The sequence below is a fragment of the Schistocerca americana genome, chromosome 11 (assembly GCF_021461395.2).
Source record: "Schistocerca americana isolate TAMUIC-IGC-003095 chromosome 11, iqSchAmer2.1, whole genome shotgun sequence".
Taxonomy (NCBI): domain Eukaryota; kingdom Metazoa; phylum Arthropoda; class Insecta; order Orthoptera; family Acrididae; genus Schistocerca; species Schistocerca americana.
Genome location: NC_060129.1, coordinates 121370287 through 121386820, shown reverse-complemented (window position 1 = coordinate 121386820; position 16534 = coordinate 121370287). Strand labels below are relative to the sequence as shown.

The 16534-nt window shown below is 39.6% G+C and overlaps 1 protein-coding gene across 1 annotated transcript in view; it reads left to right on the top strand.

The window, feature by feature from the left end:
* Nucleotides 1-16534, top strand: part of LOC124553359 (serine hydroxymethyltransferase, mitochondrial-like) — a 190280-nt gene that overhangs the window by 4922 nt on the left and 168824 nt on the right. Inside the window, exon 3 of the mRNA XM_047127232.1 lies at nt 15720-15799. Coding sequence (XP_046983188.1) covers nt 15720-15799 — 80 coding nt within the window. The remainder of the gene's footprint in view (nt 1-15719; nt 15800-16534) is intronic.

The following is a 16534-nucleotide window of genomic DNA, read 5'->3' as shown; positions in this document are numbered from 1 at the left end:
GTATGAAATTGATAATCTGTTTCATTTCTTTGAAGTAGTTTTCCTTTTTTCCATTCTTTTGAACCTGACTTACAATCTTCATTTTGTTTGATGCACATTGACAACAATAGCTGACAGTCATTTGAAGAAGATAGACTGTCACTGTCAACTGTCTGAATTTCCACTGTTTTGCATCGTTGGAGTCAAGGGGGGACATTAAATGTATCTGGGTTACTCAGCCTTGTAGTATGATCTTTGCTGTGAAACACTGACAGAATTATTGGCTCATTGTGGTGCTCATTTTCGTGACCAGGTTGATGCATTAGACCACACATATAAGAGCTGTGTTACACTTCATACTTTTAAAGTATTCCAAGTCAGCTAAATACAGGAAAGGAACACCAACAGATTGTTTTTGAACATTTTTACTACTTCACCCATTGTCATCACCCACCCCCCAACTCTAGGAGTAGCAGTGGTTTCTTACTCCCACAGTATTTTTAGGCAAATAACTCATGTCTGCACAAAAATTAGTTGAAATTACTCCAAATGTTTGTGGGTTATGTTTCTAAGCCACCTCCCTTCCAATATCTAACACTTTCATCTCTCTTTGTTCAAATACTAGTATTGAAAATTATGTTTCTCACAAACCTCACTTCCTTGACAGTGAATTGGTTGGTGTGATGTTCTTCAGCTGCTTAAAGAACTGAAAGAGGTAAAATCAAACAGTGGAAACTCGAGGTCGGTCCAAGCTGCCGAAGATGGCAGTCGTGTGCGCATGGGGTGTGCTTGCTTGTGGGAATGGATGTGAGTGGACGTGTGTGTGCTTGTCTTTCTGAAGAAGGCTTTGGCCAAAAGCTAAATGTGCAACAATCTTTTCATTGTGCCTGTCTGCAACTCAGTGTGTCATCTTTGTGGTGAGCAGCAATATATCCTTCTCTTATATTGTTAAAACAAAGAGGTGATGGTTAGAAGTTTAACTTTAGTTTGAACATGAATGTTGTAAATAATTATAACTTACCTCACTTGACAATGTCCGTTATGACTTCTTCATAGGCTTAGCACAATGTCTGCAAGAAAATTATTCCTATGTGGACAAAAATATGTTATGGTCATAATATTTAATGTGTTATTTCAAATGAGAAGTGAGAAATATTTTACATTCAGTACTCAATACAACCTCAAACTGGCTTCCATAACCACTTCTGACAAACTTCTGACTAACTGAGAAGGACAAAGATAATATTTACATGACCAAATTAATTACTTACCGATAATCTTTTCTGAAGTTAGTTTGAGAGTTTTTTAGTTACCAGTTTTAATGTCAGTAACTTTTACTGTAATTGTGTCAAAGAACAGAATTTATTTTTTCAATAAATTCAATATATGAAAAATAATTAAAGGTTTTTGAAAAATTAAAAATGTATTGTACATATTACATTCCTCTTTAAATGTATATCCTCTATATGAGGGCACAAAACCATTTTATCTATTTCATTCAGACTGTAAGAAATATGAAATTGTTATTCGAGCTTTATTGGATCATATCGTGGATGTATGAAACATATTGAGTTTTTCATTAAATGGTGAAAGTGAACCATTGACCAGTTCCACGACAACCACCACTCCCACATCTGTGGGTTGTAGATGGTACTTCCTCCGACAGTGATTCTTTCCAGATGGTAAGTGGAAGTGTAACAAGCCTGTTTGAAACCATTACAGTGGTTTAAGAGGAGATATGGAGCATACACATTTACATACAATTATATACGAGGGTGAGTCCAATGAAAACCTTAAATTTGTAATAACAAATTGAAATTTCATGCCGTTATCCTGTAAGTCAGATCTTGATTAGACTTCAGAGTGATGTAGTGATTGGCAGCTTGCTTTAAATGTTCAGAAATGTAAACTTGTCCATTTCCAAAATGAAAAAATGTGGTATCCTAGGACTATAATATTAGTGAGTCACAGTTGGAATCAGCCAACTCATACAAATACCTTGATGTAACACTCTACAGGGATATGAAATAGAATGATCACATAGGCTCAGCCATGGATAAAACAGGGGGTAGACTTTGGTTTATTGGCAGTCTACACAGGAGAATGATTACAAATCACCCATGTGACCAATTCTAGAATATTGCTAAAAGTGTGTTGGATCAGTACCAAATAGGACTAACTGTGGATATTGAATGTATACAGAGGAGGGCAGCACAAATGACAACAGGTTTCTTTAATCCATGGGAGAGTGTCACAGAGATACTGAAGGAACTGAATTGGAAGACTGACGCAAACTATCCCAAGAAAATCTATTAACAAAGTTTCAAGAACCGGCTTTAAATAGTGACTCTAGGAATATACTACAACCCCTATGTATTGCTAACATTGGGGTTGTGAGAATAAGATTAGAATAGTTACTGCAGACACAGAGGCATTCAAACAATCAATCTTCCCATGCTCCATATGTGAATGGAACCCTAATAACTGGTACAGTTGTATGTATCCTCTACTATGCACCTCACGGTGGTTTGCAGAGTATAGATGTAGATGTATGAGGGTAATCCCAAAAGTAAGGTCTCCTATTTTTTTTATAAGTACATAGGTCTGTTTATTTCTACAATGGCTTACATCAGTTTACAGCTTGACCATTTAGCTATTTTTTGACAAAAAATGGTTCAAATGGCTCTGAGCACTATGGGACTCAACTTCTGAGGTCATTAGTCCCTTAGAACTTAGAACTAGTTAAGCCGAACTAACCTAAGGACATCACACACATCCATGCCCAAGGCAGGATTCGAACCTGCGACTGTAGCGGTCTCACGGTTCCAGACTGCAGCGCATGGCCACTTGGGCCGGCTTTTTTTTTTCTCAACATAATCACCATTTCTGTCAATGCGTTTTTGTAGGCACTGTGGCAGGTTTTGTATGCCCATGTCATACCAGCTCACCGCCATGCTGTTCAGAAAGTTATGAACCTCTTCTTTCACCTCGTCGTCGGAGCTGAATCGCTTTCAGGCCAAACGTGCTTTTAACCTAGGGAACAGCTGATAGTCACTGGGAGCCAAGTCAGGACTATAGGATGGGTGGGTGATTATGTTCCACTGAAACTGTTACAGGAGAGCAACGGTTTGCCGAGCGATGTGTGGGCGAACGTTGTCGTGGAGAGTGTGTATGCCCTCACTCAACATTCCTCTCCTCTGGTTCTGAATTGTCCGTTTGAGTTTTTTCAGAGTCTCACAGTACCTGTCAGTGTTAATTGTGGTCCCAGCGATTCAGCTTCGACGACGAGGTGAAAGGAGAATTGCATAACTTTCTGAAGAGCATGGCGGCAAGCTGGTGTGACGTGGGCATACAAAAACTGCCACGGCGTCTACAAAAATCCATCGCCAGAAACGGTGATTATGCCAAAAAATAGTTATATGTTCAAGCTGTAAACTGATGTAAACCATTGTAGGAATAAACAGGTCTATGTACTTATAAAAAAATAGGAGACCTTACTTTTCGGATTACCCTCATAGATTGTATATTAATGATGTTGCTGGCAATGAAAAATTGCCACTTTGCATCTGTCTCAGGTTCTTCAGCCTACGTTCATTTGATGATTTTTTTCTGACTTTTACCAGCATGAGAGAATGGCATTGTTAAAGCTTCACCCTCCATTGCTGGTGGTGGACTGGAGTCAAGCTCGTACTGACAGATGGTATGTACCTGATGCGCCGGTGTCTGTGATCATTACTGCTGTGGTCCTCTCTTTCCTAACTGCAACAGTCATTGGCTGCAGCACGGGAAACCAGGATCAATCCACCTTGAGGCTTTCCTATTTCTTGTTGAAACTGTTGTCATTTTTGCAGAGTTTTGTATCCCCCCGAAACAAGCAGGTGTGGTAGGTCTCTTCCATAACAAAAACTTCCGTGTTGGCAAAATTTTATTTTGTGATTGGTCTCACGCACCGCACACTCAGCCGTGGCCTATTTCTCCACCTGTCGCAACCTGCAGTGCCATTAATGTTTGGTGACCCTGGTGTCCATTGATATGTCCAGTCATTCATACACAAATTTTTCGATATGTACATGGTATATAATACATTCCAAACATTGAAAGTTAGTCTCTTTTGTCCTTTGCCGTCTGAGACATTCTCTGGTCTTGTCTGTCAGTTTATAAATAGTTTTTACGCTGTGTTTGTGCAATACACAGATGATTCTGTCCATCATTCTGGAAATGTATGGCAGAAAGACTGTACCTGACATTTCTTTTTCCGATGTGTCACTTTGCCGAGTGTTTGATTCTGTGACCCCTCTTACGCACCTCGTAGAATACCCATTGCTATACAGGACACTTTCAATTTGTTGTACTTCACGTTCTGAGGAGCAGTGGGTATGCCACCGGTTGTATAAGACGTTTTGGCAAAGAGACACATTGGAAGAAGAAATGTCGTGTACAGCTATTCTGCCATGCATTCGCAGAGTGATGGTCAGAATCAGCCACACATTGCACAAACACAGCATAAGGACTATTTATAAATCACCAAAGTACATCAAAGAGTATCTCAGATCGGCAAAGGAGAAAATGGACTCATTTGCAAGATTGGGAATGTACTACATACTGTGTACATGTGGAAAAGTTTATGAGGGGCATTTGAAAAGTCCGTGCAAAAATAAAAACTACTTAAGTGTTTGGGGTAAACCATTTTTATTTTTCGACGTAGTATCCATTTAGACTTATACACTTCATCCAACGCTGTTCTAATTTGTTGATCCCTTCCGAATAATAGGAATTGTCCAAGTCTGCAAAATAGCTATTTGCCGCAATCACTCCTTGTTTGAATAAAATCTTTGTCCCGCCAGCCATTTCATCAAATTGGAGAACAAATAGTAGTCCAAGGGAGACAAGTCTGGAGAATAGGGGGGATGTGAAACGATTTGGAATCCTATTTCTATTAATTTTTGCGACCACAACTGTTGAGGTGTGTGCTGGTGCATTGTTGCGATGGAAAAGGACTTTTTTTGCGGTCCAATCGCCGGCGTTTTTCTTGCAGCTCGGTTTTCAGACAGTCCAATAACGATGAATAATATGCACCTGTAATAGTTTCACCCTTTTCCAGTTAGTCGAAGAGGATTATCCCTTGCGAATCCCAAAAGACAGTCACCATAACCTTTCCGGCCAAAGAAATGGTCTTCCTCTTTTTTTTGGTCCAGAATCTCCCTTGGTAACCCATTGTTTAGATTGTTATTTGGTCTCAGGAGTATAGTAATGTGTCCACGTTTCATCCACAGTGATGAAACGACGCTTAAAGTCCTGCGGATTCTTCCTGAACAGCTGCAAACCATCCTTTCAACACTTCACACGATTCCGTTTATGGTCAAGTGTGAGCAATTGCGGAACCCATCTTGTAGATAGCTTTCTCATGTCCAAATGTTTATGCAAAATATTATGTACCCATTCATTCAAGATGCCCACAGCACTAGCAATCTCACGCACCATAACTCTTCTGTCATCCATCACCATATCATGGATTTTATCAATGATTTCTGCAGTCGTAACCTCCACAGGGTGTCCAGAATGTTCAACATCACTTGTGCCCATATGGCCATTCCGAAAATTTTGAAACCACATATAAACTGTTCTAATCGAAGGTGCAGATTCACCGTAATCTTTATCAAGCTTCTCTTTGGTCTCCTGAGGTGTTTTGCCTTTCATAAAGTAATGTTTAATCACGACACGAAATTCTTTTTCGTACATTTTTTGACAATCACTCAACTTCCTTGATTCACACGAATGCCATACACAAATAAATAGACCAATATGGCTGAAGCTTGGTGTGTGTTCTTTCCAAAGATGCTACTAACTAAACATGACCTCGATATATGCCGGTGGTGCCATCTCTCGGACTTTGCACGGACTTTTCAAATGCCCCTCGTATGTTGGAATGACTGGATGATCAGTCAGCACCAGGATGACAGAACATAAGTGGCATTGCAGGTGGGGTCAGATGGAGAAATAGGCCGTGGTGGAGATTGACCACACAATAAAATTAGCCAACACACAAGCTCTTGCTGTGGAAAATGCTATGACACTTGCTTGTTCAGGGAAGCTGCAGAAATCCACAAAAATGACCATAGCTTCAGGAAGAAAGAGGAAACCCTCAAGGTTAATGGATCCTGAACTACCACACTACCGTAAATTACTTTTGCAGGTAACAAGGGGAGGACCACAGTGGTAATGACCACAGAAAAGCCCCCAGATATTGGTATAGCAGGTACGCGTAATCTGCGGCTGTCCACCAGCAGCAGTGGAATGATACGCCCGCTAAACCCACTGGGCAGAACAGGTAATAGGATTGTGAAAAGAGCCAAGGTTGAGGTCAGTTTCTCCTTCTAATTGTCATTTATTGTAATTTAACCACCTTTACAACCAAAGTGGCACATAGCCAGACCTTTACCAAATGCAGCTCTTTCATGGCTGAAGGCCTCCAAACAAGAAACCTTAACAAATCAACAAGATAAAAATCCAATTAAGATAGCAATAAAATAATTTTTTAAAAACCAGCAACCATATGCATGTGCAATACAAATGACTGAGGGCCACAATTAAATTTGAAAATTTTAGAATATATTACCATAGACTTTTAAAGGCAAGGCCAGAATGTTTAACAACAATAAATGTAAAAATGAACAAGATTAAAATGCAATTAAAGAGGCAAATCAAATAAATAAAGAAATGTATCATGGCTACATGGAAAGCCTTAAGGCAAAGCAGATAGAACATACATATGCAAGGTGCAATACCAATGGCTGAAGGCCACAATTAAGGTTCAGAATTTTAAAATATATTACCATAATCTTTTAAAGGCAGAAGGCCACAGTGTTTAAGCTTGAATGACAAACTTAAAAATTAATTTATAAAATTTTTAAGAAAATAAAAAGTAACGATAAGCCTTAAATTTATAGTAGCAGACAACAGATAATTAAACACCGGTGGCACTCAGAAGCCTCCAGGGAGGTCGGTCTGCCCTCGTTCACTTAGGAGAGACAGGTGGTGAGCCCAACTATCTGTTGGAACCCAACCAGGGGACAGCTGTGGACTGACCGACACAATGACTTGCTTACCATCAATCAGTACATGACAACTTAAACTGGAAAGGTTACAAACGTGATAATCCACAATGTGTTATGTATTAACTGTCAAAATTACACACCATGTTGCACAGCGACAACAGGTGAGGAAAGGACACTACTTGAAATTACGTTAGTGGCCAGGGCAGGTAACCGGAACACTAACGGCCACAAGACAGAAAATTCCGCTGGTGCACTCAAATTGTACTCGACCAAAATAGTTAATTGCACTGCATGGTGGCTAAATTTCAGCAGTAGAAACACTCAGTGTTGCTCACTGGAAAACCTCCCAAACAGCAAACCACCGAAACGAACCACCACAACATGAATGGATGTGGTTTGGGTAGTTGAAACCACTACTCAACTTCGACATCCTGGATCGGTGAATGACAAAGCTCGTAGCGATTGGACAGCTTCAATGAAGGCTATCACGCTGATTGATGTCCCCCTGATGGCTAAAGAACATTTGCTTGAAACATTTTGTAATTTGCATCTGGACAAACAGTTATTTAGGGTGTTCAAGATAAATGGGACACCCTGTATACAGTCTTCCAAAATTAAAGCAACAAATCGAAATTATGCAAGGTTGCATTTATTTTGCCACAAGACAGTATAAACAGGTGATAGTAAAGTAGAAACACTGTAAAGAATGCAGAACGTAAACAACCACAACACGCATAACAATAGACAAAAATGTTCTTTGTTTTGTACACATTCTGACAACTGGTTAATGTGATCAGTATGGGGTGTGACCACCTCTGACAGCAGTACATGACCAAAAAGATGAAACCATGCTTCACCACTCATGATGTAATGGAAAGGTTCTAACAAATTAGTGTTGATGTTATTCAAAAGCCATATACGATTGTCGACATGGGGCTACCCGGCGAACACTACCTCATTTGATAGCTGCCCTGACGTCATTGTTGGCACGGTTGTCCATTGACCGGAATGCCATCGTAACGTGTAGAGCACGATCGTATGGACACCTGGTCGGCAGTTTGTATGATTATATCGCAAATTAGATACATGATGGGGAAAAGCGGTTTGTTGCTTTAATTTTGGACACCAATGTGTATTCAGTAAACTATATAAAATCAATAGTGTCGTATCTCAATGAGGAACTTGAAACTTTCAGCGCAGGTCAGGAGCACGCAGAGAGACTCCAGGTACAGAGTAGTCAACCATGCACTGGATAGATATGTATGCAGTGGAAGAGTTCATAATGGGAGGAAACCTCCATGTAAAGAAACTTCTAAAGAGGCAGAGATTACTGCATAATAGGTGTAAGACAAAGTGTAGGGCTATAGATAGAGAGAAGCTGAATGAAACGTGTTTGGCTCTCAAAGAGAGCAATGTGTGAAGCCTTCAATGACTACCACAGCAGAATACTGGCAAATGATCTTTCGCAGAACCCAAAGAAATTCTGGTCGTATGTAAAGGCTGTTAGTAGCACCAAATTTAGTTCAAATGGCTCTGAGCACTATGGGACTCAACTGCTGTGGTCATAAGTCCCCTAGAACTTAGAACTACTTAAACCTAACTAACCTAAGGACAGCACACAACACCCAGCCATCACGAGGCAGAGAAAATCCCTGACCCCGCCGGGAATCGAACCCGGGAACCCGGGCGTGGGAAGCGAGAACGCTACCGCACGACCACAAGATGCGGGCACCAAATTTAGTGACCAATCCCTAGCGAGTGAGTCAAGAACTGAAATTGAGCGTAGCAAAGCAAAAGCTGAAACACTAAACTCCCATTTTCAAATGTTGCTTTAAAAAGGAAAAGCCAGGAGAATTGTCCCAATATAATCCTTATACCACTGAAAAGGTGAATGAAATAAGTATTTAGTGTCAGCTGAAATTGTTAAAATTGAACAAAGCTCCAGGCCCCAATGGAATCCCGGTCAGATTCTACACTGACTTTGAGGTTGAGTTAGCCCCTCTTCTAACTATAATCTATCATAGATCCCATGTCCACCCCGGTAACTGAGTGGTCAGTGTGATGGATTGCCATCTTACGGGCCTGGGTTCGATTTCCGGCTCTGCTCAGGGACTGGGTGTTCTGCTGTCTTCGTCATCATTTCATCCCCATCTGGCATGCAGGTCGTCCAATGTGGTGTCGAATGTAATAAGACCTGCACCAAGGCAGCCAGCCAATGATGCCAAACACTCATTTCCATTTCCACTGAACAAAAAACCATGCCCAGTTCTTGGAAAAGAGCACAGGTCACACATGTCTACAAGAAGGGTAGTAGAAGTGATCTACAAGACTACAGCCCAATGTTCTTGACATTGATTTGTTGTAGAATCTTAGAACATATTCTGAGCTCAGATATAATGAGATATCTTGAACATAATGACCTTCTCAATGGCGACCAGTATGGTTTTCGAAAACTGATCATGCGAAACCCAACTCGCATTTTTCTCACTTGACATACTAAAAGGTTTGGATCAAGGCAACCAGGTAATGCAGTATTTCTTGATTTTCATAAAACATTTTGCTCAGTACTGCACCTACCATATGGGGTATCAAGTGAAATTTGTGGCTGGATTTTGGATTTTTTGGCAGGAAGGTCACAGTATGTTATCACAGATGGAGAGTCATCATCAGATGTAGAAGTAACTTTGGGTGTGCCCCAGGGAAGTGTTTTGGGGCCCTTGCTGTTCGTATTGTATATTAATGGTGTTGCAGGCAATATCAGTAGTAAACTCAGGCATTTTGCATATGATGCAGTTATTTATAATGAAGTACTATCTGAGAGAAGCTGCATAAATATTCAGTCAGATCTTTGTAAGATTTCACAGTGGTGCAAACATTGATAACTTGCTCTAAATGTTGAGAAATGTAAAATTGTGCATTTTACAAAACGAAAAAAATAGTATCTTATCACAATAATATCAGTGGCTCACTGTTGGAGTCGGTCAACTCATACAAATATTTTGGTGTAGCATTCTGTAGGCATATGTACTGGAATGATCACATAGATTCAGTCGTGGGTAAGACTTTGGTTTATTGGTAGAATACTGGGGAAGTGCAGTCTGTCTACAAAAGAAATTGTTTACAAATTACTCGTGTGACTGGTTCTGTAATATTGCTCAAGTGTGTGGGACCCAAACCAGATAGGACTAACAAGGGGTACTGAACGTATACAGTGAAAGGCAGCAGAAATGGTCAAAGGTTTGTTTAATCTGTGGAAGAGTGTCACAGAGATACCGAAGGAACTGAACTGGCATACTCTCGAAGACAGACGTAGATTATCCCATGAGTCTATTAACAAAGTTTCAAGAACTGGCTTTAAATGATTGATGATGATGATGATGATGATGATGATGAAGTCCCATACTCCTTGATAGAGCATAGGGGACGATGCGGGAGACCCGCACCATCGTACTAGGCAAGGTCCTAGTGGAGGTGGTTTGCCATTGCGTTCCTCCGACTGTAATGGGGATGAAAGATGATGATGAAGATGACACAGCAACACCCAATCATCTCGAGGCAGGTGAAAATCACTGACCCCACCGGGAATCGAACCCAGGGCCCCGTGCTCGGGAAGTGAGAACGCTACCGAAAGACCACGAGCTGCAGACTTTAAATGATTGCTTTAGGGGTATACTAAAACTCCCTCCCCCACATATCACTCACATAGGGGTTGTGAAGAAAGATTAGAATAATTACTGCATGCACAGAGGCATTCAATCAATCATTCTTCCCATGCTCCATGTGTGAATGGAACAGGAAGAAACCCTAATAACTGGTACAATGGGACGTACCCTCTGCCATGCCCCTCATGTTGGTTTGCAGAGTGTAGATGTAGTTGTAGATGTAGAAGTAAAGAACATGTTTCTGGAAAATTGCCTAAACACTGTCAGAGGGGTTGCTGATGGTATCGGCGTCCCCTTTGGCTCATTTTCAGGCACTTTTTCAGGTGTTTTAGTTGTGCAATGTGTAGCCATAAAGTTTGTTCTGAAGTTTTTGAATGTCAACGAGATTGACACCGTATAGACATCACTCTGGAATTACTGAACAAAGTCGACAATGAACCAGAACTTATAAAAGAGGTTATAAGAAACGTGGGTATAAGGATGTGACATTGAAACTGAGGCCCAGTTGTCCCAGTGGAAGCCGTCTGAAGAGCTAAGATAGAAAAATATTTGACAAGTTCAATTACATGCGTTGTTTCTTCTCTCACTGTTAGCGTCAATTGCAATGGGATAGTGATTCATGAACTCCTGGCTTATGGTCATATGGTCAATAACTGGCTTATGGTCATATGGTCAATAATGAAAACTAACTGGATGTTATGTGCCATTTGCGTGAAGCTATCCAAAGAAAACAATCAGAATGGTTGCAAAATCGCTCGTGGAAATTGATCACAATAATGCTTCCACTCACTCCTCAATGCTTGTTAGTAATTTTTTTGGCCAAAAGTTAAAAGTTAATGCTGCTTCAGCCAGCACATTCACTGGCCATGCCTCTCTGTAACTTCTTTCTATTCCTGAAACTAAAGAGAACTGTGAAAGGGTGTCTTTTGCCACAACTGAGGAAATGAAAACCGACTTGCTGAAGGAGCTCAACACCACAATGAAAAGTAAGTTCCAGAAGGGCCTCCACGATTGGAAAAAGCACTTTCACAATTGTATTGTATATGGTGGGGATTGCTTTGAAGGGGGCAAAGTTGATGTAAATGAATAAATAAAGATTCTTTAAGAAAAACAAAAATTCCCATTAGTATTCGATCACACTTAATACATACTAAAATCAATCTTTCCTTAGCTGTAAGCCATTGTAATTCACGTTTGCCAAATCTCAGAATCTGGGCACTTAAAGGGAAATGACACTAATCACAACTATAAGGCCATCAGTAAATCATACGTGCTGTCTGATCAAAAGTATCCACACACTTGTATTTAATGTGGAACTGACCACTAGATGTCATGAGAGATGGACCCACCACTATAAAAGAAGGTGGAAAGTATTGTGTTATCAGTAGCAAAACAGCAGAATGAGTCGGCCAAGGGAGCTCAGTTGCTTCAAACGTGGACTAGTCGTCGGATGTCAGCTGAGTAACACATGTGTCAGGGACATTTCAGTCATTTTAAAGCTGCCCAAGGCTACTGTTGGTGATGTGATTGTGAAGTGGAAAGTCAAGGAACATGACAGCTAAGCCAATACCTGGCGGATCTGACATACCAACGGAGAGGGACAGTTGAGCATTGTGAAGGGAGTTGGTAAAATCCCTCTTTGCAATGCTTAATCTATTGTCTTTGTGACTGAATTGTTTACCATTCACATTTCACTTCAGAAAAAGGCTACAGACCCCAACAAATACCTTACCAGAAGACTTATTAACAGTGAAAATTGTATTCAGTGTTACCAAATTGCTCTTTTGCAGGAAATTTTTTCTTGTTTTTGCCAGTCTGCATTTTATGTCCCCTGTATTTTTTCCAACTCAAGTTATTTTGCTGCCCGATTAGTATCACCAGATTTAATGCAACAAGACTCCATAACAAACAATGGAGAATCCAGCATGGAATGTAACAGTATTAGAAAAGCATAGCTGCTTTTCACCATACAAACTGCTCAGCATCTCTGCTATATGGTAAGATTCCATTTCCCTTGTTTCTACTTTTGTTGATGTTTATCTTATAACCTCTCTCCAAGACAGTGTGCATTCTGTTCATTTTATCATTCAAATCCTTTGGTTCCTCCAACAGAATTACAATGACATCGGCAAATCCTGATATCTCCTGAACTGACAGGGTGTATACGTCCTGCAATAATCGGGAGGGGGGGGGGGGGGGGGGGGGAATGGAAATTTTTTCATCTGGTAAAAAACCCATAAATTTTTCATTCTTTAGATTTCAGTTAAATTTGTGTAATTCTGACTGGTAGGAACTGATACTCTAACAAAAAATTTAAGTCCACTACTGAAGAATAATACTGCAGCAATAAAACATAAACGAGAGAATAACACCAAAATAAGAAAATAGGCCATTTACAGTAAAAAAAGAACACTGTGCATACACAAGCTTGTGCTGAAGGTAAAATGTGTCAAACGCTTTTGGATGAAGACTGTGCAACACTTTGTAGCAAGAAACTGCCTTCATTGAGTGTAATGCCACGAACTCTTACATTTCTAACAGTTCACAGGAAGATATTGTGAATGGTGGCTTGAGAAGCATTACTTCAAAGTAAATTTCCTTTTACGCAAGGTGAATTATGTTACATCTCTAAATCATGGAGTTTTCGACTTTCATTCAAAACTTAATACTTTGAGGACCAGCCACTTAAAAAATTTCTGGCCCAGAAGACCAGCTGTTTGTGCTATTATTTAAAATTTTAGTGGACATTTGTGTTTGATATATCTTAAGCAGTAACACAAAAACAAAGACCAAGCTTCAGGATTAGTTTTTCATATTTATTTTAGTTAGATTACAGATTATGCAATAACAATGTCAGAATGTATAATTATCCATAAAAAAAGTGTGAAGTCAGTTCTTGACCAGTTTCAGAGGTAAATAGCTTGTCTATGGAAAAAAATTACAACCAATATTATGTGTGAAAGCTTAGCTTTTCTTGTAGCTGTACTGTATATATAGTAATTTAAACCACTAACTATTTCTGTTTGTTTGATTGCACTACTTAACAGTGATGTTGATGTTGTTGTTGTCTGATTACATCATGTCCTATGCTCAGAATGTCTGCTGTCATTGGCTTGCGAGATCACATGACATGAGCTATGGTTGCCTGATATATACACACTAGGGAGTGCAATCTCGTTTTTAGTTCTTTGGAAGTAAAGTGCTGTATTTGATGGAATTGGTGTTTATACTTTCACAATACGAAAATGTGCATCATATGTTTCTTTCTGGTTTTCATTTCCAAGAGGGTCAGGAAGTTCTACACCGGTGCATAAAATGTTCGCCATTCAAAGGATTGATAAGTTTTTCAGTGTAAGTATATTGTGACTTAACATGGAAAAAACGTACTTTCACATGGGAAAAAGTGTATTTTCGTCTGAGAAAAGTGTATTTTAAACCACAGAGTAATTAACTTGAAGTGAAAACAGTCGCTCCAGTGTCCCTGGTTGGATACAGTATATCTGTAACAATGTTGTGATCTTCATTCCAGAGACTGGTTTGATGCAGCTCTCCATGCTACTCTATCCTGTGCATGCTTCTTCATCTCGCAGCACCTACTGCAACCTACATCTTTCTGAATCTGCTTACTGTATTCATCTCTTGGTCTCCCTCTACGATTTTTACCCTCCACATTGCCCTCCAATATTAAATTGGTGATCCCTTGATGCCTCAGAATATGCCCTACCAACTGATCCCTTCTTCTAGTCAAGTTGCGCCACAAATTTCTCTTCTCTCCAATTCTATTCGATACCTCCTCATTTGTTATGTTATCTACCCATCTAATCTTCATCACCCTTTTCTAGTACCACATTTCGAAAGCTTCTATTCTCTTCTTGTCTAAACTATTTATCGTCCTTGTTTCACTTCCATACATGGCTACACTCCATACAAATACTTTCAGAAATGATTTCCTGACACTTAAATCTATAGTCAATGTTAACAAATTTCTCTACTTCAGAAACGCTTTTCTTGCCATTGCCAGTCTACATTTTATATCCTCTCTACTTCGACCATCATCAGTTATTTTGCTCCCCAAATAGCAAAACTCCTTTACAACTTTAAGTGTCTCATTTCCTAATCTAATTCCCTCAGCATTACACGATTTAATTCGACTACATTCCCATTATCCTTGTTTTACTTTTGTTGATGTTCATCTTATATCCTCCTTTCAAGACACTGTCCATTCCGTTCAACTGCTCTCCCAAGTCCTTTGCTGTCTCTGACAGAATTACAGTGTCATTGGTGAACCTCAACGTTTTTATTTCTTCTCCATGGTTTTAAATTCCTACTCCAATTTTTTTTTCTTGGAAAGTTAATAAATTCCTTTACACATGATAAATTCCTTTACACATATGGTGCAGTCATAATTTTATATTTGCAATAATGTGGTATGAGGGTTATTTATAGCATGTTAAATTATTGGATTAAGTATGCTTCCTTTCACTCTGCTCGAATAATAAAGTAGCTAATTTGGGGAATAGTCATATATGTGTCATTCATCATATGAGATCACATAAAGAAAAAAAATATGATTACAGTCAAGAGTGGCATGAGAACAAGTGTGTGGTTCTCACTTGCTCTGTTACAAACTTAGTGACTGGGTATCACATTTAAAATGTTGATAATAGAGTCATTATGGACAGAGCATAAGCTGTGATTGAGTAAGGACAGAGTAGAAAATTAGCTGCATTGATACGCAAAGAAAGTGTCCCAGCATTTACCTTAAGCGATTTAGGAAACCACAGAAAACCTAAGTCAGCTTTGGCAAATGAGGACTCGAATCACCATCCTCCCATGTCTTACCATTGCATGACATCTCTCAGTTTTTTATTCTCAAACTAAATTCTGTCTGGAAATGTATCTTCACAGAAATATCCTTAGTTTGAATAAATCTATCGTCAGTGTGATGCTTATGTATTTCTTCACAGTCAGATCCACAGTAAGCATTCAGCTGAAAAGTCGTACACTTTGTTTCTGATTGCAGAACTTCTGCAGCCGGGCAGCACTAGAAGCACTCGGTTCGTGCCTCAACAATAAATATTCAGAAGGATACCCAGGAAAAAGGTATACTGTGAAAAATACCTACCAGCTTAGTTTTGTTTATAAGCCATCATTTTTTTCCATTGCCTCCAGTCTTTTGCTACTCCTTGTACTATAACTCCTCGCTTTACTTACAAGGGAGCAGTCGAGCTGTCACCAGCTGAAATGTTGGAGTTCTTCCACAGTCGATTGCACATTTATTTGCACACTATTTGTCAATTATATTGTAGTTTTATTTACACATCTGGTTTCAATTCAGTTATGAACATTTTCTAGTGTGTTAAATATTTATACTGACAAAACCACAGTCACATATAAAGTTCATACAACATGTGTTGTCATTGTCATAACCAAATATGTAGCAGAAACCTAGACTTGGGATTCTAACACTTTCATGTCACTGCATTTAATGCTTAGTGGTATTTGTCTTTTATAATGTGAGTGAATTCAAGGTACACTGTGACATTCTCATTTACAATTATTGTTGTTGTTGTTGTTGTTATTGTTGTTGTTGTGGCCCAGTCCGAAGACTGGTTTGATGCAGCTCTCCTTGCTACTATATCTTGTGCGAACCTTTTCATCTCTGAGTAACTGCTGCAACCTACATCCTTTTGAATCTGCCTACTGCATTCATCTCTTGGTTTTCCTCTATGATTTTACCCCCCCCCCCCCCCCTGCACACACACACACACACACACACACACACACACACACACTCTCTTCCCTCCAGTACTAAATTGGTGATCCCTTGATGTTTCA